This window comes from Desarmillaria tabescens, assembly GCF_030435595.1.
Source record: "Desarmillaria tabescens strain CCBAS 213 chromosome Unknown EV420scaffold_13, whole genome shotgun sequence".
Lineage (NCBI taxonomy): Eukaryota > Fungi > Basidiomycota > Agaricomycetes > Agaricales > Physalacriaceae > Desarmillaria > Desarmillaria tabescens.
This window is the reverse complement of record NW_026848312.1, coordinates 367,280-386,717: the sequence shown is the minus strand read 5'-3', so window position 1 is coordinate 386,717 and position 19,438 is coordinate 367,280. Positions and strand designations below refer to the sequence as shown.

General features: G+C 48.2%; 8 protein-coding genes across 8 annotated transcripts; 2 read left to right on the top strand and 6 right to left on the bottom strand.

Annotated features, from left to right (window-relative positions):
- Positions 1–932: 932 nt before the first annotated feature.
- EV420DRAFT_1673022 (uncharacterized protein) lies at positions 933–2,439 on the bottom strand (the record flags this gene model as incomplete). Its single annotated transcript, XM_060479098.1, has 6 exons — positions 2,199–2,439; positions 1,792–1,964; positions 1,613–1,657; positions 1,388–1,545; positions 1,101–1,201; positions 933–985 (listed from the first exon to the last, which is right to left on the bottom strand). Exons 1-6 carry the CDS (start codon positions 2,305–2,307, stop codon positions 933–935), a joined length of 639 nt encoding a protein of 212 aa, XP_060332203.1. The 5' UTR covers positions 2,308–2,439.
- Positions 2,440–4,948: 2,509 nt separating this feature from the next.
- On the top strand, positions 4,949–6,699 carry EV420DRAFT_1673018 (uncharacterized protein). Its single transcript, XM_060479097.1, has 4 exons — positions 4,949–5,548; positions 5,598–5,773; positions 5,820–6,056; positions 6,209–6,699. Exons 1-4 carry the CDS (start codon positions 5,352–5,354, stop codon positions 6,469–6,471), a joined length of 873 nt encoding a protein of 290 aa, XP_060332202.1. The 5' UTR covers positions 4,949–5,351; the 3' UTR covers positions 6,472–6,699.
- On the bottom strand, positions 6,629–7,719 carry EV420DRAFT_1478608 (uncharacterized protein; the record flags this gene model as incomplete). The annotated part of the gene is made up of 5 exons (XM_060469513.1): positions 6,629–6,691; positions 6,761–6,900; positions 6,980–7,085; positions 7,331–7,480; positions 7,543–7,719. The coding sequence occupies 5 exons, from the start codon at positions 7,717–7,719 to the stop codon at positions 6,629–6,631; spliced, it is 636 nt and encodes a 211-aa protein (XP_060332201.1).
- A 766-nt stretch (positions 7,720–8,485) lies between these two features.
- On the bottom strand, positions 8,486–10,096 carry EV420DRAFT_1673014 (uncharacterized protein; the record flags this gene model as incomplete). Its single annotated transcript, XM_060479096.1, has 7 exons — positions 8,486–8,873; positions 8,993–9,094; positions 9,225–9,294; positions 9,402–9,484; positions 9,536–9,600; positions 9,841–9,995; positions 10,080–10,096. 7 exons carry the CDS (start codon positions 10,094–10,096, stop codon positions 8,745–8,747), a joined length of 621 nt encoding a protein of 206 aa, XP_060332200.1. The 3' UTR covers positions 8,486–8,744.
- A 1,130-nt stretch (positions 10,097–11,226) lies between these two features.
- Positions 11,227–13,460, top strand: EV420DRAFT_1619999 (major facilitator superfamily domain-containing protein; the record flags this gene model as incomplete). The annotated part of the gene is made up of 11 exons (XM_060475526.1): positions 11,227–11,281; positions 11,527–11,646; positions 11,700–11,847; positions 11,898–11,980; positions 12,037–12,239; positions 12,295–12,336; positions 12,386–12,646; positions 12,701–13,007; positions 13,069–13,172; positions 13,226–13,336; positions 13,386–13,460. 11 exons carry the CDS (start codon positions 11,227–11,229, stop codon positions 13,458–13,460), a joined length of 1,509 nt encoding a protein of 502 aa, XP_060332199.1.
- A 632-nt stretch (positions 13,461–14,092) lies between these two features.
- On the bottom strand, positions 14,093–14,450 carry EV420DRAFT_1268269 (mitochondrial F1-F0 ATP synthase subunit F of fungi-domain-containing protein; the record flags this gene model as incomplete). Its single annotated transcript, XM_060467438.1, has 2 exons — positions 14,093–14,329; positions 14,379–14,450. 2 exons carry the CDS (start codon positions 14,448–14,450, stop codon positions 14,093–14,095), a joined length of 309 nt encoding a protein of 102 aa, XP_060332198.1.
- A 997-nt stretch (positions 14,451–15,447) lies between these two features.
- Positions 15,448–15,882, bottom strand: EV420DRAFT_1619997 (uncharacterized protein; the record flags this gene model as incomplete). Its single annotated transcript, XM_060475525.1, has 4 exons — positions 15,448–15,561; positions 15,613–15,723; positions 15,774–15,801; positions 15,866–15,882. 4 exons carry the CDS (start codon positions 15,880–15,882, stop codon positions 15,448–15,450), a joined length of 270 nt encoding a protein of 89 aa, XP_060332197.1.
- A 979-nt stretch (positions 15,883–16,861) lies between these two features.
- EV420DRAFT_1534866 (GPI transamidase component PIG-T) lies at positions 16,862–19,175 on the bottom strand. The gene is made up of 7 exons (XM_060472813.1): positions 18,934–19,175; positions 18,702–18,885; positions 18,259–18,650; positions 18,043–18,204; positions 17,943–17,993; positions 17,695–17,892; positions 16,862–17,648 (listed from the first exon to the last, which is right to left on the bottom strand). Exons 1-7 carry the CDS (start codon positions 19,133–19,135, stop codon positions 17,215–17,217), a joined length of 1,623 nt encoding a protein of 540 aa, XP_060332196.1. The 5' UTR covers positions 19,136–19,175; the 3' UTR covers positions 16,862–17,214.
- Between the last annotated feature and the right edge of the window lie 263 nt (positions 19,176–19,438).

Genomic DNA, 19,438 nt, shown 5'->3' with positions numbered 1-19,438 from the left:
GAGGATTGATCGTAGTAGCCGATAGCATCGAAAGAAGGTTCTAGCTCCCGAAAGGTGGCATAGTTATGGTAGCATCCTTATATCTTTGCTCCGGTAGCGCAATGTATGTCAATCTGCAAAATAGTGTATGTTATTATTGGGATGTTCTCAGAGGGAGGTGAAGACCAATCGAGATCATCGCTATATGTTCAGCCAAATGGAAACAAGAAACTCATCGAATGCACCAACAAGGGTCGCCTGGAAATTCCAAGTTCTATGATAGGACACACACCAGTGCTGTCCTCACAGTCCATATAGCATAACGGATGGGAAAGGCCTTGCCTTGCAGGCGTCCAAGGTTAGTTGCATGAAAAGTAGCTTCGTTCTGCAAATTCTCTATAACATGGTGCGGCCAGCTACCCTTGCTAGACTCGATGTGAACTGCCATTTTGATTACGAAAGGGGGAATAACGGCATCTCGGAGTAGCGGCACAGAGCATCCAGCGTCATTGGCCTGTGCATGAAGCGAGGGTGGTCGGTTTCGTAAAATTCCTTCCAGGGCAATTTGAAGACGCAGTCGGATATGGAAGAAAGAATGATACGATTCTCCTTTCGAATGAGTTCTGTGTATTTTGCGAAACGTGACTCTGACAAACTAGACACTAAACATTTTCGTGGTCAATGTGGAAGTGGTTGACTGAGCAGGAGCTCACGAACATTGTGCCGTCGGCTGTCCCCACGCCACAGACGTAGTGAGGAGAGGAATTAGCAGAGGACTCAGACCCCCTCTACCAACTCATAATGATCAGGCGGCTGGTCCATGGTTCAGTCTCAGAACACTCCCTCTACACGTGTTGCAGGACCTCAGGAAGAGCACGAAGGCAGAACGAGACCTCCCGAGGGAATACGTCGATAAGACCACCCAGTCATTAAAACACTCCGCAGCGTGTGATTCACGACCGCTGTTGAACGTTAAACGGCGAATTGTGGGGACTAGCCCCATCTTCTATGAAAGCAATGCATAGTCGTGTTCGTGAGACATAAAATGGCGGCCTCCAGGTCGTCCTCGACTAGAAACAGACATGTCAGTGAGAGACAAGGAGCATGTCCGAGGAACATACCCTGCTGATTTCTCAATGGCTTATGATTTGACGCCGTCTCCGCCAGAGCATCCCATGTCCTCGTCAAGGTTTGACCCCAGATTGAATGCGGTAGTGTTATCCTGGAGTAAACGTCCCATCATTGAGCTTCTGTACAATCGGATAGCTCAGCCATTTGCGCAGACAGTCTAGTACTGGCGATGGTGACTAGGGCCTGTTGGGCGGTAATGGTAGTACAATTGTCAACGTTATAAAATCCTAGTTTTCATGAGACACCTGGTGTGGAAAGACCTTGACAAGGGGCATACCGATGATCCTCTAGCATCCTTCCGATATCCTCGGTATACATGATCTTGGATTGAAGCTTATTTCGACCTAGATGCTTGGCAAACAGGTCCAGTTTTCTGTACTCGGATCTGGTTGAATGGTAGGTTGAAACGTTGAAATTAGGATACATTGACTGCAGCTATCCACTGAGTATATCAACGAGAAATTTGAGAAACACAGGTGAATTAGAAGAAATGGAAGCTGACCGTTCGGAGCATCCGATCATGGTTTTCCAGGCCCTTCATGACTAGCTCAATATTCCATCCAAAGATATCATATGCGCTGTTATATAGCGAGAAAGACGTCCTCCAAGGTCCCAGGTTGGGATTCGAGCGCGTTGTGTAATGACAAGCAGTGATGACCGTTGTCGACAAAAGAGGCGCACCAAAACTCCGACGTCGAGGTTCCTTCTAACCATCATGGTATCGATCTCATCTACTTTTCTGGGAACGCCTTTTGCCATTGATTCGTTGCAAGCGTCGACACCTCCAATATTACTGTATAATAGCGCTGCGGGCTGGTTGACATTCGGTACGACTGACCGTTTATGCCCGCTCCCTATCAGGAATCGGGATCAATGTTCATCCAAAGAACTCGCAGCCATGAACAGTCCATTGACCATTGGTGTGAGGAAAAGATGCCACGTCGAAAGGCTAGGGATTGGCATTGTGAAATCATTCAGCTAGAACGGTGCGTTAGCTTGTATCTGCTATTATTCGCGTTCTTGACAATCCTAGTATGTAGAGTCTAGACCGTCAGCCCGCTGCAAAGACCTATATCCCTCCGCCTTACCCTCGTCCTCCATGCAGACCCAAGGCATTGTCATGAGATAGGATCTCGGGCCAATGCAAAGCAGGCGCTTAAATCTGCGAGCCTTGGCGTTTGGAAGAGCAAGAAACATGTTCTTGCAGCCTGAGGTTCTTGACTTCGTCTGACGCTTGCCGAGGCGCAGCTATCCAACTCTCAGTGTCGTATATGAACGATCAACGTCCGTGGGATTGGCCGCAATAGGATGCATCAGCATTCTTCTGGGCAAAGTGCGTTCATGGCTATATGTACCTCTGTCTGTGTTCTTATGTGTTCGACTAGCTCCTTGCACCGTGTTATATACCTCAAACAGCCACCACCTTCGACATCTGCTGCGCCAGGTATTCAGCAATCTCCTGTGCTGCAGAACTTCCGTGGAATGTTCCTACGGGACTGCGGTTGTTAATTCGACCTGGCTACTCCTGGCTATATGCACAAGATTCCATGCTAGATAGACCTATACTCCACCGAAATCTTCAGCGCAAGTCATCTAGCAAACTGGAGATGTATTCTAGGGGATTACTATTATCTTTCTTTCTAGAGACTTGAAAGACCCATTTCTCAGAAGCGTTCGTCATCTGCCCATTTTCCTCCTCCAGCGACTATCAGCTGTTTCCGCCCTTACTCAGACAACTATCCCGTTCGACAAAGTCAACGCTCCAAAAGATGCGCATAGCACTTGTTCTCTGACCCGTCCCCTATGTTCCAATGCGATTTCGAGCTGTCCCTGGTAACCGACTAGCCCTACTTCATGCGGAGGAAGACGACACTGAACGCTCTGTCACTTTGACAAGGAAGATCATACCTATGATCGTTCAGCTTACTTCGTTTCCTGATCCCATGACGGTGACCCTCAGGGACGACTCTCTTTGCGATGAGGGCGGCGGCGGCGGCGAGCAAAGTTTTTCGTCTGTGTTGTAGAGAATTTGCAAGTCACTTTCTATGCCACAACTCTACAGCGTCTCTAATATTTAGATTTAGTACGGGCTCCAAGAATGGGTGGGAGGCACTGTCGTTTATCCTATCCCTGTATCATGGAATATTCTGTGACGTATCGGTGGGCCATACAAAACATCTGACAATAGGTGAGTGCTCCCAGCGTGTTATACTTTGACGTTTACTGAACGAACAACAGGAAGACGTTTGGCGTCCCACCATACAGAACATACAAGTCTCAGGAATTCGCTGGCAACTCGCAACTAGAAGATCATCTTCTGTAGACCTGCAACCGATATATCAACCTCAATTCAAGTTCTCGAAGTCTTTCCTATACAGCAGCAAACCTCCTCGCCTTGCGTCAGCTGCCTTCTTTCCGGTTTCCCAGGAATCGCCCACTCCCACGTAATCGCATTGTGTGTCGATGATGTCAGGCGACGACAGGTGAACCTACCTTTGTCATCTTTCGACTAAAAGAGAAAAGGAGTAAACTTTCGTAGTACATTTATCGGCAACCCAGCATCTTGTGCATACGGAATCGACGCTTTGGGTTAAACGGCCATGAATACCGAAGGTAGTCTGTCCTCTTTTTCAAAAGTCTGTGTCTATCTGACATCTTTTTCAGCGTCTTCAGAACAACTATTTATCAGTTTGGCGCGCGCGCCCTGTTCGATAGCTACGACAGTATCAGCGAAGGTCACAGAATACGCCAACTTTGGAGATCCTTTGCCCTTCTTATCGACTTGATAAGAGTAACGATTTATCATGCTGCTGCCAAGCTTCATTTCGTGCTTCGTGAAATGGCTGTGACATACCACAGCGTCACTAATCAGGAGTACGTAGTACACGGCCCCTTCACCGAATTCCAATTGACTGGCATACTATCATCTTCAGCTGCGACACTGCTGTGTACTTTGCCTTTCACCCAACCTCGTTTTGGAATCTGCAGACTCTGAGCGAGGTTCGATTGCTTCCAGTAGCAGTCATTCACCGTGTCCATGTCTTCATTCTCCGCAAGTCCTGCTTGTAGCTAGGAAAGCTTGTCATTATATTCTCTAGCTTCTGTAACATTACCGCATATCCAGTGTGAAAGAGTTTTGCGCTGTCACACAGGTTCGACCTTCTAAAGCAACTGTAGGCTCGAGTTTAAACATGGTCCAGCAGCTGTACTTCGACACTATCGAAGCTTCTCCCACCACATTGTGCGGGTATAACGAGGCGCGACGTCGTCCTTTGGAGAAGTTGGGAAGGCGTCACTCGAAATGAACTTCTCCTAGCAGAATTTACAACCCGTTGATGCGTATGCATTCTAGTCAAAATTTCGATAGTTTATCGCCCCATTGGTCGTCCTGGTTTCCATCTTGACTGAACCATCACAGTTTAAACTCCTCCTCCCTTACCTTCACCTGTGCGGCATTCGAATGGGACGGCGTTTCCATTCATTTTCTGATGTCCATAACACGGACCATCGTACCATCTGATACATCTGACCGGAGTGTGAGGATATTCATTCCCATTTACAACAGACACCTCTTTTGTCTCTCTGCTCCCGCTCAGAAGCATCGCGATCATGATCCGGATTCCGTCCAGACAGAATCAATTGACAGAGGCTTCCTCGGTCTGTGCTACGAGCAGGACAGACAGATGCCGCGTTTTTGAGCTTGTATCGGAACCGCATGGACGTCAAGGTCTTCTCGAAGTAACACTATGTGCATCACGCGCCAGGGACAACCATCATTAAACAATTCCTGAGATGTGCGATAGGACTGTCGTCATGAAAGGTTCTCCACCCTGTAGATGGACGAGTAATTCTCCCATGCTCCAGCGGCCTTCACGGCGCTGCTGGCGATGAAAACGGCAAAAGAAACTTGGGAACGATAGTCGGGAAGCAGGATAAATTAAAAATACTCAATGTCGAACTCCACGTGCACAGCTCCTGATCAATGATCTTCTATATCAAGATTGCGTGCGGTTCCCTTCTTTCTTTTTCTCTTTCTTTCTTTCCCCCCTCTTTGGCGCCAAACAGAACTTTCTGCTTCACCGCCAACTGTCATCGACCAAGGGGTCGGATTGCTTGACGACGCGCTGCGCACAATCGCAAGCATCCCACAGATTGCAGGATCAGGTTCAAATTCGACATTGAGAACCGGATAACACGACGAACAGACCACATTTCGAGCCTGCAATCTTCCCTTTGCACCGATGAGGACGCGCTGGCACCCCCTCGAATTCCTTTCCTCGCCTTTTGATCCCAGTCTCGCCTATGTCTCGTCGTCTGTCCCTATTCTCCGTCGTCCAATCGTTCTCGCCTCAGTTCGGTTATTGCTTGCGTTCTATGCCCTTGTTACCCTCCTGGTATCTCTTGTATGGGCCGGCGTAGTTTCACACGACATAAACGGGTGCGCGCATTTCTCTTCACAATTTCTCCCTCAGCTGACGTGAATAAAGTTACTTCTCCTATTTCACACATCTCACATACATCGGACTCTGCTCGTACTACTTTGCATCCGGCGTGCAGACGCTGGTGTATGCACGGACCAACACATACCTCCTCAGGACTTGGCCCTTCTCAAAGACGCTGCAATTCCTACATGTATGGCTTCATTCGACCGTTGTGACGTTCCGTGAGTCAATTCTATCAATTCACGGCCCGTACTGATGCTTTGTTAGCATTCGTGGTCACCATCACGTTTTGGGTTCTGCTGTCATCTCTAAGCACGTTCTCTTCCACTTTCAACGCCTGGAACAACATTTCGGTGCATGCCCTCAACTCTCTGTACGCTCTCTTCGAGATAATCTTCACCAATACTCCACCGCCTCCGCTGGTTTTCTTGCTGGCCAATATCGTCCTGTTGGGAGCTTATCTGGGTGTGGCGTACATTACTAACGCCACGCAAGGGTTCTACAGTACGTGTTTGGCTATTTGCCTTTCCGAGACTCGTCATTGCGTGCGAGAAAAACGACAACCCTATCGAACTTGGGTCCAGTCGTACAAAATACTCATCTGACTTGATGTTTCGGGCAAGGTTTCCACACGTCATGCTAACCCTTTACTACAGCGTACAACTTCCTTGATCCCCAGAAACAAGGGTCCTTTCTTGCGGCGTATATCGCTGGTATCGCAGTGGGATATATTGTTGTTTTTGGCATCATATCTGGAATCATGGTGATGAGGCCACGGATTGCAAATAAGGTCAAGTACAACAAGGTCGAGGGTGAGAAGGAGATGAGCGTCCGTCAGGCTGAGAGTTATAGCATCAGCGGGAGCACAGCATGTCAGGAACACGATGTTGAGACGCCAAAGGATGGTAATCGCTGGTAGAGGTGTTTTTCTTTTTCCGCTTTGCGTAATGCGGGCTTTCGTTCCTTTTTTAGGATGGAATAGCGGCTTTTCGGTCGCATAGCAGTTCGCACTGATTGCAACATTACGATACCATAACTTTTGACAACTCAATGAATCATTGTACTTTTTTAGCTTGCTAGACCCAAAGAGAATAGAACCTCAGAACTCCAGAAGCTTCAAGGTGGAAAGATTTCTGCACCTATGAACAACCTTACAAACAGACATTAACGATTTATGGTAGACAAGAAAAAGCCGAACACGTACGTACAAGCACAAGATTCGGAGTCGGCCGAGCACATCCTTCCCTTTCAACAGTTACTTTATGCCCCTCCTCAGCGGCTCGGATACCTAAGCTGTAATACTTTCCGATAATATGTGGAGGATGTAACAGCTGCAGTATTCTCGATACTGACGGTGCCGTATGAGTACGCTAAGCGCCAGAACCAAGCACCGATGATTGATGTGCATCGTTTGCGCTGCCACACACATCTTATGTCAGGCGACCTCAATGGTACGAACAAGTTATCGTCGATCTCTATGTGAGGCCAGTACTGTCTAGATAGCAACAAATACTCGTCACAATGCAGAATATTCTGCAAATTCATATAGCGAATAGGAGCTGTTCCAAAATGATAGTCAGTCGTTCAGGCGGACAATTTCGTGTTCCAGAGCGCCGGCGATGGCATTCTGGCTTCATCTGTCGGATCGAGGAACAGCCTTGCATGGAGGATTGATATTGATTGATGGAAGGGCGCATAAATTCTCATCGTGTGTCCGGTAGCGCACTGTCAGATGCCCCGACAGACTATCCATTAATATAGGGAAGGACCTTGCGAACCGACTTCCGCCACGCAGAGGCACCCGATTCGGATCGCCTATCGTGCAAATGAGGCAAACATGCGAACCACTGGTGCATGGAGAAAAGGAGTGAACTCCGTTTCCCAAGTTTACCCGAGAAATGCCGAGTTCGACCGTCGCCGGCGGGAGACTATATGTGGAAGAGGCCCGCCACCAGCGGTACTTTGGAAACATCTTGTCAGTTCGACGCACCTGCTTAAAGACAGATATAAGATCTCCTTTGGGTTTGGCCATTGAAGTACTGGCATCCAAATAGATTTGCTTGACTAAAAGCTTTTGAACTTCCAGACCACCTTTACTCTTTCTAGAGTCGTAATGCCGCGCACATTGGGTCTTCGAACGCCCGAACCTTGATCCGTAAGAGCACATATAAATAAACCAGGTCCATAGTTAAGAGGGTCAAAATTCACCGACAAATTCCGATTTCCTTTGGCTGCCGTATATTTATTGAAATGACGTCGGGATCGACATGTTCCGCCCGCTGAGGCAGTGCAGCGGAAGAAAGCAACGGCGCGCGCAACGTAGTCATAGCGCCTTACAGCCCTCTGTCTTCATCGGGTGAGTATGTACGACATCTATTCGGAAAGGACACGTACCTTCCAAGAACAAATAAGCCAGATTGAAGCCTCGCTAACTTGACTGGGAGTTCACCCTTAGCTTTAGATAGCGTAGATGGTTCTTTAATTGTAACATTGTAACTATTGGATGAACACCTCAGTCGTCGTGGGTCAGAGGAAGCACCGCGAGGATACTTCCTACTGAGGACCACAATTCTGAAAGCAAGATTACAAGTACAACGAAGAAACGAGTAGATATGATAGCCACGGGTTCGACTGTGAAGAGGAGCAGTTTCCTTGAAGCGCCTTAGTTGGAGCATGCAAACGAATGAAAGGTCGACGAAGGATTCTGAGACCTATGCAGATGGTCGGACCATGAAGTGAGAACAAGTCCATCACATGTCGCCGTCAACATGGAGAGTATTCATTCTCCTTCAATTAACCATCATCATCATAGATATTGAGGCGAAGACGCCTACAGCGTTGGCATCCTTCTAACAGCCAACTTTCAGGGGGAATACTCCAGGTGCAAGTGTGGTTCCGCTTGACCTCTGTTCCGAAGAACCAATCAGTTGCTCGAAAAAAGATACGCCTCTCCGCATCCGGCGTAAGCAAAGCCAAGAGGAGAATCGATAAGGTAGTACAGCATCAGACTCAGACGGTCATCGGCTGGTGTAGGCTCCCTGAGCCACTAGTACTGCGGTTGAACACGGCTTGATCAAGGGTATCTACGAGTATCGGCAACAATGTTCTTGGCTATTCTAGCTTGGTACGGTCGATAAGGAAGGTTGAACATCGACATGACAGAAGTTCAGATAGAACACGATACCCGTCGAATTAGGTAACTCGTGGTACGAAGGGAGGTGAGTCCGAATCGGGATTTGAAATTTCTTCATTCAAACCACGCGTGCGTCTGCGTGGTTGGCGTAGACCACCAATAGTGTACAGCTTGGTTTTTTCCCTAATCTAGAACACGGGTCGATCTTAGCTGTTATGTACGTTTGAAGGCCGAGCTCTGTACTGACGGTCTTGACCTCGAACTCGAATCGGCGCGCCCATATGTATCAACGCGCCCTCAGGCCTACCTTGGAAACCGGCTCGACGACTTGGACGACTGTTATTCTCCTTACTTGGTCTGCATACTTTTCTATGCTGATGAATTCAGCTGGAATTCTTGAGTCCTTTATCTGCGCGCAATGGCACTTTACCTATGATGCATCATCTACGATACGTTTTATCCATCATAGCTCTACACCAAGGTACCCGACAGGAACAACAGTCAGCCGCTCTAGTATCATCCATGAGCCCTCGCCGTACCAAGCCTATCTTGGCGGTGTGCTTTTTCTTGATGGTTCCGGTGTAACGAGCGTCCAAGAGTGCGCGGCGTCTGTACAACTGTGCAACCTTTGGACACGTCCGTGATCGTTACTATCGGAGAAGCCACTTATCCAGGAACAGGATCGCGGTACCCATTGAATTCTTCGACGTGCTTACGTCTTTGTCTGACCCACACTGCGTAGCGCGTCTCGACTGGACAGTTTTCTCGCTGATTTTCGGAAAATCATTTGCCACCAGGGCTATTCGGGATAGAACGGGACTGCTACTAGGTCTTGGCTATGAACATCTACCCTGGTGCCAGACTTGTCTTTGCTACCGCTCCTCCGCCACCTCTCCGTGAAGCCTTGGGCATCTCCTGCAGAATAGAAGGAATTCTGGATTTTCTCAATTTAGCGAGCTCTTACTCTCCGCATCTAAGCTGTCCCTGAACTGACTGACGGTTTTTTACGTTCCAGCTTAACATGGTTTTGGTTCGTGGCGCTCGTCCCTTTATCGAGTCTTCCTTCTCGTTGTATTTGACACCTCAAACCTTGATAACGGCTGTCGGAGTTAAGGTAGTCGATGATTTTTCAGTTCCTCTCAGGATTTCGCTTACCTTCCTCATCACAAAAACCTTTGTCGCTCAGCGAATCTCTTGAGACTTTCATTTTCGGTAAACTCAGCTCGGCCTCATTTGCGGTTCTCATATCCTGTAGTGCAGCCAATAGAACAACCCTCTGCCATCCATTATGCTGTGGTAAGTCCCTCGTCCTGTTCAGATGTCGTGGTGTAAGCTTGGCAACTTTCTCGAAACGAGTCCCGCACACGGACACTCGGGGCAGGCGGAATACTCACTCCCGTGCGGAATCCATCCAACAAACGTTCGTTTCTGTTGTGAAAGAGTCTTATCTATCCATTCATGTTCTTCGTCTTGTTTTAGATCATCCTATCAGATTCTGAATGATTCAAACTAAATGTCTACCCTCTACCCTTGAAGTACCATATGGGCGCTGTTGCTTTTTTTCCCGAGTCGCTCGTGATGTACAGCTTTCACGATGTTGTCGGAAATTAAACCTGTACTGTTGACTCGTTTCAATGAGTTGTAAATGTCAGGTACGGTGGGAGCGATGTTTCATGGGGATGTATTGAGACTGTAATACTGAACACTATTTTCGACAGTACTAAATGCGTGCCATTGTGTAGACGATGGCCTTTGCTGGAGGACTTGATAGACATCTTACATACACATTTAGAAAAACACACGGAAGAAGGCTGCTCGTACCTGCGTCGCGGTAGAAAAACCCTAATTGCGCAACGATGCTTCTTGATGATCATTGATTGTGATGTAACGGTATGTTGCTGAAATGTTGATCTTGGATCACCGGCTCAAAGTTGACTCGTTAATTTTCCGTCCGGCAAGTAATCCATGAAGATAATGGACACTGCGGCGTTACTTCAACCGCTCAATGCGCCAAAAAATGATAAATGCCGTGATGATGTTGCAGTCTACTGCCTTGTTCTAGCCTGCCAAGGTACAGCGCTTAGGTCTCTGAAAGATTTTCTTTGTATGAAAGGTTGATGAAAGAGAATGGCGAACAAAAATCAGCCGTAATGTCTCGGGAAAAACAGGCACCCGACAATTTCACAGTTGATTTTCAAGATAAGAGCTGATAAGAATGAAAGATAATCGCGTGAAAGAACGCCGACGCTTCCATATTGACGCTCCACCAATGGGAAATCCCGGGAGAAGCCGACAGGCGCCAAGGCGATGATTCGGATGAATGCCGAACGTCGTTCCACGTGACGAAAATTACTATCTGCAGTCGTGCCGTTCAGTGGTTTGGCCCGCAACCGTGTTCAATTCTTTTCCAGTAATGTCGGCACCCACGCCCATATCCCGCCATCGGCAGGTGCGGCTACTTTGGAAAAGCTATATAAAAGAGTTTCCATGTCTGTAACTCGGTACTGATTTCTTTTTCATTTCTTCGCCATTCCTTCTATCATGGCGCCTGAACACATCCATTACCCTCCCAGTGAAGAGACAAATATTGCATCGCGTATGCTCTTGGCTCTATTCTTCCCCTCAATGTCGAATGTCTTACCCTTGTATTTTTAGATGATGTCTCGCAAACGTCAACTATCGCGCCTGACATCCTCGACCTTCAGCTTATTCGAAGTCGGAGTCACGACTCTACTCGGCCAGATCTGAGTCGTCCCTATCGCGCAATAACACAAGAAGGCCGTGATGTATCACACAAGGGATATGTCAAGTTTGAGTCTGCACTACAGCCTGTACATGAAGGTCTCCCCGACCTGTTGAAGGACCCGGAGAAAGCGAGAACCATCAAAGACCTATACCTCGTTACATGGCTGGAGAACGACCCGGAAGATCCTCGTAATTGGTCGCCTGTATGGCGGTGGTGTGAGTCACATTCCTTTGTCCAGTCTGGTTTTATTATTCATGCTCTTCCGTAGATCTAACACTGGTCTCTGCGCTTGCTGTTATCTCGGTCGCATTCGCTAGCGCTGTCATAACTGGTGACTTCGGGGGCATCGAAAAAGACTTCCAAGTCGGCGAGGTCGTGACGGCACTCAGTGTCTCACTCATGGTTTGTGGCTTTGGGTATGTACGAACCGTCGTCTACATACGCTCATACTGATTTAATCCTGCAGTCTCGGCCCTCTAATCATTTCTCCTCTATCCGAACTTTATGGCCGTCGACCACTATGGGTTATACCAACATTCCTATACCTGAGTACGTTCATCTCTTCCTCACCCCTCTCGTCTTTGTTGACCTCTTTGCGGCTTCAGTCTTCAACATACCATGTGCCGTAGCCAAGAACATCCAAACACTCCTCATATGTCGATTCTTCTGCGGCATATTCGCTTCCGGACCGCTTACACTGGCTGGCAGTACCATCAGTGACATATGGGACAACAACGAGCGTGGCTTTGCCATTGCCCTCTTTGCGGCAGCGCCCTACGGCGGTGCGGCCTTGGGTCCCCTGGTCGGCGTAAGTCTTACTCTGCTCTATCTCTGCAACATAGACGCTGACCTTGTCCCATTAGGGCTTCATTGGAGTCACCGTTGGCTGGCGCTGGATTATCTGGGTACGTCATTTATCCCGGTCGTTGGAGCCTCGCCTAACCAATGCTGTAGGTCAACATGATATTCGCCGGTGTCGTTTTCCTGTTCTGTCTGACCATTCCGGAGACATTTGCGCCTGTTCTGCTGCAAAAGCGTGCTGCGAAGCTCCGCTCAAAGACAGGCCGTGATGACATCGTCACCGAGCAGGAAATATTCAGGACATCCTTTGCGGATCTTATCACTGACACTCTCATTCGACCATTCGGTATGCTTGTGACGGAGCCTATTCTTCTGCTCATGTCATTGTTCATTGCTTTGATCTACGGTCTGTTGGTGCGTCCCCCTGTTGTCATTGACAGATGTTCCCTTCGTTAACCGCTCAAACAGTACGCCTTCTTCTTCTCCTTCCCCGTCGTATTCGGAGAAGACTACGGTTACAACGATGGCATAACCGGCATCATGTTCTGCTCTGTGTTCATTGGCCTGGGCATCGCATTGTGTATCACACCGCTACTGGAAAAGAGCTATCTCAAGCAGGCAGAGAAGAAGGGTGGACGAGCGGACCCAGAAGACCGTCTTTTGGGTTCGATGATTGGTGCACCTTTCGTCCCCATCGCCTTGTTTATCTTCGGATGGACAAGTCCCCCTACTGTGATGCCTGGCGGTGGTAACTGGGTCGGACCGGCCAGTGCAGGTTAGTGTTTTAAACCTTACAGTGACTCGGTGCCGCGGTGTCTGATCTTCTCTGTACCTAGGTATTCCGTTCGGGTTCGGAATGGTCGTCATCTACTTCTCTGCCAACGCTTACTTGATTGACGCGTTCCCTAATTACGTTGCTTCGGCTCTGGCCGCTAAAACGGTATGTACCGCGGTTTGTTGTTGCAGTCCGGTGCTGATCGTATTTTTTTACAGGTGGTGAGGTCAGGTGCAGGTGCTGCTATGCCTCTATTCATGGTACAGATGTTCCATGGTCTTGGTAACGGCTGGGCTGCGTCATTGTTGGGTTTCGTTTCCGTAGCTATGGTATGTGTATGTTCTCTGACATTGAGGCATGAGCTCACTTGGAATACAGATCCCGATACCTTTCCTCTTTTACCGATATGGCAGGGCCATCCGTGCTCGCTCAAAGCGTGCTACGTTGATATAATCCCGAATCATCATAACTTTATTCATTTTTCTTTTTCGGGTGTCACAATAGTCTCTTTATACCCCTCTTAGAGCGTAGAATACAAATTCACTAGACTTTCTAATACAAACCTTCGTAGAACTAGAATTTAGAACAGGTGTAGGTTATAATTTTGTTGGTATCAGTTACCGTATAGAGGCCCTTATGACCAGCAATGACTATTATGACCTTCTCTGACTGATCAGCAGATAGTTAGGTTCACTAGAAGCCTCGGTCCTTTTTTCTTAGAAGCCGACAGGCTCAAGAAACGACAATACTCGGGAAAGAATAGATGCATCGACTTTGTGTTGGACTGCTGCTAGGTTCACCAACCAGGATGTCGTTGAACAGCATTGAGGTACCGTGTGCCGTTCTAAGAAATGTAGCATTGAATTTCCGAAAATGCGACTGCCTTGGAACATATGGTTGGGTGAAAGGCATCGAAGGATGGACATCGGTAAAAGCTTCATTCACTACACACTGCTCTATTGAAAACTTCTCCAACGAATAACGCGATTTGGCATTTAGTGAGCGTGGTTCTTGTGGTGCTCTACGACCTCCCCATGAATATGAAGAATAAGAATAACGAGACATTAGAGACGTACTCAAGTGCACTAGCAAATCCTGTCAGTAAAAAAACAGATGAATCCGAACGACCACTCACTTTGGTAGTCAAGAGTGTACCCGATGCCAAACAACCCAAGAATCAAGGCTAGGTAGGGCCCACCAGACACGTTGTTCCCAAGGAAGTAGCGCGCTTTGATTCCACCAGTCCGCGGGGTAGCAGAGCCCTTTGGAAGCTTCGAGTAAAAGCTGACGAGGGGTGCGAGTCCTTCGCCTGACCCTCCAGACTGTAATTGTATGAATATAGAGCGTAATTCAGTGATGACCGACACATACAACGAGCTTGGGAGTAGCAATTTTTGGAGGGACGAGCCCGCCGAGCTGGCGACGAATGAGAGAGGCGTGCATGGTTGATGAGGTGGATGTCCGTCGGATCGACACGGAAGATGGCGGGGCTGTTTGTCCTTGCTTGGTCATAGCGTTACTATGTTACTTGTCACACTCCCAGTTTGGACCCTTCGCTTCAGCATTGGACGTTCCAAGTTCACAAGGTGCAATGACGCGAGTTAGCAGGCCTGATATCGCTGTGAGTAAGTATGCTTTAAAGTTCTTGCGTATCTGAACTCTCATCCTTGTAAGGCGGTCGTATTGGGATCAGCTGAGTTGCCGTCGGCTGTGTCGAGCTACCTTTCCAACTTACACATCTGTTTTCGGAAAATTTCTATCTTGCATGTCACAAGCTACTGCGCGAACATAGTACTCGGTGTTGTTGCCGACAGCGAGCCGTCTTCTCGCGGCTGTCGATTCGTGTACTGAATGGATGTTGTGTAACGTGAACACTGCCCGGGGCCTAAGGCCTCACTCCTTGTGTCCCCGTTACTTCTTGGCGCTATTGTTTCATTCGTTAACATTCTACAGCAACGCGGTTTCCGTGTTCCCGGATGCCGTAGTATCATCAGATTGTTGGCCTAGACACACGAGTCTCTACTAAGTAAGTCCTCTTTGCGCTAAAGTATAAATATTCTGCTCCAGGGACACACTCTCCTGGAGCTTCGAAGCAATCATGTTGATTCTACGGAACTAACATGGCGCTCGGATGAATCAAAAGTGCTAAGTAGGTGTACTCCACTTCACATCCACTCCAATAATATTTCGTGGGGGCCTAACACAGATGCAATTATAGATCTTTCAATCACGTTCAACATCTGATCCCCTCGGCCACAAGACTGTCTGATCATGATCTTACGACTTACGGCGAGATGAAATTCTCCGACGTCATATTTTCCTTCAGGCGTGTAGGAACAGACGTCGTCGAAACACCTCGGGCATAATAACGGATGCGGGCAGCCGCTACATATCTATAGTAACCATATCACAGCCAAATACGAATTAACATCACAGGTATTTACGATGAAGAAGCGGCAGCAGCGTCGCGCGCAGCGCGAGCTTGGGCTGCTCGGCATGCAAAGCAGTACTCGTCAACTTTATCAATATCTCTCTGAATCTCTTCGCCAAAGTTCTAGTTTGTTTCCGGTGAGTAGATCAGTCCCCGTTTGAAATTGAAAAAGACCCTGACCTGTAAACAGGTCGGCTGGCGACACTCCCGTGGATGCCTTAGGCTCCGTGTACAGCGTCGGGAGTTGCAATCCACGATGGCAGTGATCATGTGGCGTTGAAAATGCTAATAAGACATGGTTACGTTGGTCGCTGCAGAGCCTCATCGTCACGAACCATGCACTTCAACCAACGCGTTCCATCACTGCGAAAAAGGAGATGAGCCTTCTTTGCCTCGACGAACAAAACAGACGCGCTGAGACACGTACGCCATTCGTTGACACATGATGCAAAGGATAGGGTATCAGAGAGGACGGGAGGAGTAGGGGCTCTAGATGAACAACAGTCGAGGAAGTTATGAGTCAAGAGATGTGTATTGTGAGTCACAGGTCAACTCGCTAGGAGGGGGAGTTTGGTTGATCAATCCCGTTCCTTGCCCTGTTTACTTATGCAAATCCTGGATCCCAACTGACATGGAACATGCCGTAATTCACAGGGTGTATCAAATAATTCATCATCGATTTAAGCAATGTGTCTGTATGCGAGATCCATTGCCATTACACATCTGTACCCATTCGACAAGTTCTACTGTTTCCTCAGACGCTCTACTTCAGCTGACCCCTCGCCGATTTATCAGAGTCGAAGCGGTCCTTATTTCCGGCCCTAATTCCGTTCGGCCGTAGTCCCCCTACTAAGTAGCGCCCCAGATGCAAAGCCAGTTGGGCATGTTCTCGCTAGGTCTTCTCCAGATGTGCAACGAACAAAAGCGGACTTTCAAGTTTCGGCAACAGTGTCCTTTATCGATTCCCTTTCAGGGTCCGTTTTATCATCGAGTTTAGGCCAGGGAAAGATAAGTAGGACCCAGCTAACGGAAGGATCCTGATCCGAGTATTTTGGCTGAATAAGTCCAAAGCGTGGTTCGAGGATTTCGGTAACCGTGAGTTGACCTCACTAGAGTTACCATCAGAAAGTTCTACATATGTCGTCTGGTTCTATTATATGTGGTTCATATCGATTCCTCAAAGTGAAACGGATCAGACGATGTGCGAAGCGTCTAATTCGGTATATAAATGGTCACAATAAACGTGCGTCTCATGAACAAGACATGTTGCTGCGGTGCTGTTTTGTCCTTGGTACCGACCCATGTGGGTCTAGGACCCATGAACATCTAGCGTGAGCGTCTTTAGTAGGGGCATGGCTAGCCATCATGCACCGGGTACCTGAGCTCGAGAACTCGGGGAAATTACTTGCAAGTACAAGTCTTATGCTTAAAGTTAATGTGAAAATTCTTTAATAAAAACAGTCCTAGAAAGACACCGCCGCGGCGGACTACTATCTAAGCTTCCAATGAGCCTTCGTACCGCAAGGCCCGGCGCTCCTTTACCTGCCTGCCAGCTGTCAGAACGCCGAGATAACTATGGACCTATACAAACAACTCCCTTGTATCGATGACAGGCCCTGACAAGAAAATTTGTGATTTGTCAATCCCGGGTTGTTCGGCATGGTCAAACAAAGAAATCAATCTAGCCTGCATCTGGTGTGACTTATCAGAAGAGCAATCAGGGCACAATGACGTCGTATCGTCTTCGGAACGAGGCGCATTATGAGCGGACCATGGTCAATCATGTTTCGATTTTGATGCTCCCTGCTGAGAACCTAGATGTACAACAACAAATTTCCGCGTCAGAAGGTTGAATATGCTACCAAATATGAAAGCAATAAGAGAGCAACTGAATATTATGACGTTGTAAGGCATGCTGAAATCTGGGGTTGCGAGATCGACCAATAGCGGCGGGGTATATATGCGACCTGCGAATTCGTGTTCGATGATGGAAGCGTTCGAGCCCGGAAGCGGTAGAATGATGGCTGGGGGTAGGTCCCAACCGCGCTGAGCGTCAGGGGGGTGTTCTGTGTATCGTAGAAAGGCCTTGGTTACGTCAATAGTTAGATAAACAGTGCCGTCCGCTGGTAAGTTTATGACAGCTTGGAATGTTGCGGGTCTTGAATGAGGTACCGGGGGTACATATGATATGTTGGATATGAGATTGTCTCCTAAACGCGCGTCAGTTAGAACAACGTACATGATAGGCGCGCTTACGGCTAGCATCACTGGATACACGCATGGTATGTAGATAAAACTGAACAATCCAGGGCATTGTCTCCAGATAGAGGACTTGCAAGGCAGATGGAGCGTTATTCTTGATGACCAAAGACAGTTGTCCTCGATCCTGACTAGCTCCTCGAAGTGTACGGCGGACGGAGATAGGCATGGAGGGAATCTTAGGAGGATCCAAAGCTGTATCACAATCAGTGCCTGCCGGTACACACGGTGAAAACTTCACTGACCGTATGTAAAATCTGATGCCCATTTTAATTTCACGTCGAGAGCTTCTGACACTGTTTACCACGGTCACCAAATGAGCGGGCAGATAAGGTGTGAACTCACAGTTACTTAGGTCATAGAACGCCACGTTCTGGTCAATGCGTGGCGGTTCGGGGGTAATACTGTATAGTGCTCCCCTGGGTAGAGCCACATCCACTATACTCGACTGGGCTACAGGACAGGTTCGTTCGATAGTACGGTCGAACAAGGTACTAAAAGACCAGTCTAATGGCACAATCATTAGTACAAACAAATGCCCCAAACACCAAAGTTAAAAACCTTGTTTTTTTCCAGCTGATATGCGCAGTGGATCGGAAACCGACTGAAACGTTAAGCGCACTTCTACGCCCGCATCGGGGTTCCAAAGAACGTGAAGGCCCATCCCATGCCAATTGGCATCGAACAAGCGGTGCGGGTTCAATAAAGACGCGATACCAGATAACGATTTGCACGGCAATAGTTTCAAAAATGGCGTCAAATTTTCGGTACAAACGTGTTCAGAAGCCAAAGAAGCATGTCTGAGTTCATGCTCAACTCCCCAGTCAGGAAGACTGCCTTCGGGTGCAAATGAAAGGACAGGCGAGGTCGTACGCTGTTCATCCAACGATCCTATGGATGCACAGAAGAGACCTGCAAGGGCATTTCGAAGGCCTTGCCACCGGTAATCTATCCTGTTTCAAGTCAGGCCACGGATCAATGGCCTGTAAAGTAGAATCACGTACGTTGTTGGACCACCGCCAGCCATCCACGCCCACAACTCCGCACCAGTACCAACATCCCGTTCTTTTGGGTATCCCCATGAGTCATAGTTCCACTTGCCTGCGTTCAAGGTAAGATGCAGTTCGGTGACCGCGTATTCTCGCAATATTTGGCCTAAAGCAAGAGGAAACAGGCTGTAATGCTGGGCTAAGGGCAGGTGAGATCAACGAAAGATGGAACAATATTGCAGCATACACTCGTCATCGAAGAATAGGGTCCGGGGTTCTCTTGGCGTCCCGTCCTTTAGCAGGATATTGAATGAAAATGTCGACGCGACTCGGCCGTCCTGCAGCGTCTGGAGGGAGACTTGCTCACGAAATTCCTCGTTTTCCAAGTGCCGGCTTGATACGAGTGTACAAAGAACGGCAATAAGAGCTAGATAGCGTTTCCAGAGCATCTCCAAGGACCGAGCGCCCTGTCGTGGTGGTTCGTTGTCACGCGCGTCACACAACCCAGTATGACGGAGTTTAGATTATGCACCGTCGGAGCTTGTAACTGTCCTTGATTTTTTCTCCATCAACAGCATTTCTCCAAAGATTATTAGAAGGTAAAGCATAAATTTTTATTTTATTTTCGTATGGCCAATAAATTGTGCTCCTTTCGTCTCGCAGCGTGGATTTTTGTCGTTTGATCTAGTCCACTCGTTGGCACAAACTTTATCGGCGATCAGAACCCACCTATCCTGAACGCGTCGCGCCCA

What these genes read in the sequence shown, in the direction of transcription:
- EV420DRAFT_1673018 (XM_060479097.1), top strand. Translation starts at nt 5,352, where the DNA reads ATGAGGACGCGCTGGCACCCCCTCGAATTCCTTTCCTCGCCTTTTGAT. An exon ending in GTTTCACACGACATAAACGG is followed by an intron (nt 5,549 to 5,597) that starts GTGCGCGCATTT and finishes ACGTGAATAAAG; the next exon opens with TTACTTCTCCTATTTCACAC. An exon ending in TTCGACCGTTGTGACGTTCC is followed by an intron (nt 5,774 to 5,819) that starts GTGAGTCAATTC and finishes ATGCTTTGTTAG; the next exon opens with CATTCGTGGTCACCATCACG.
- EV420DRAFT_1534866 (XM_060472813.1), bottom strand. Translation starts at nt 19,135, where the DNA reads ATGCTCTGGAAACGCTATCTAGCTCTTATTGCCGTTCTTTGTACACTC. An exon ending in CCTATTCTTCGATGACGAGT is followed by an intron (nt 18,886 to 18,933) that starts GTATGCTGCAAT and finishes ACCTGCCCTTAG; the next exon opens with CCCAGCATTACAGCCTGTTT. An exon ending in GTTCTATGACCTAAGTAACT is followed by an intron (nt 17,994 to 18,042) that starts GTGAGTTCACAC and finishes CGTGGTAAACAG; the next exon opens with TGTCAGAAGCTCTCGACGTG.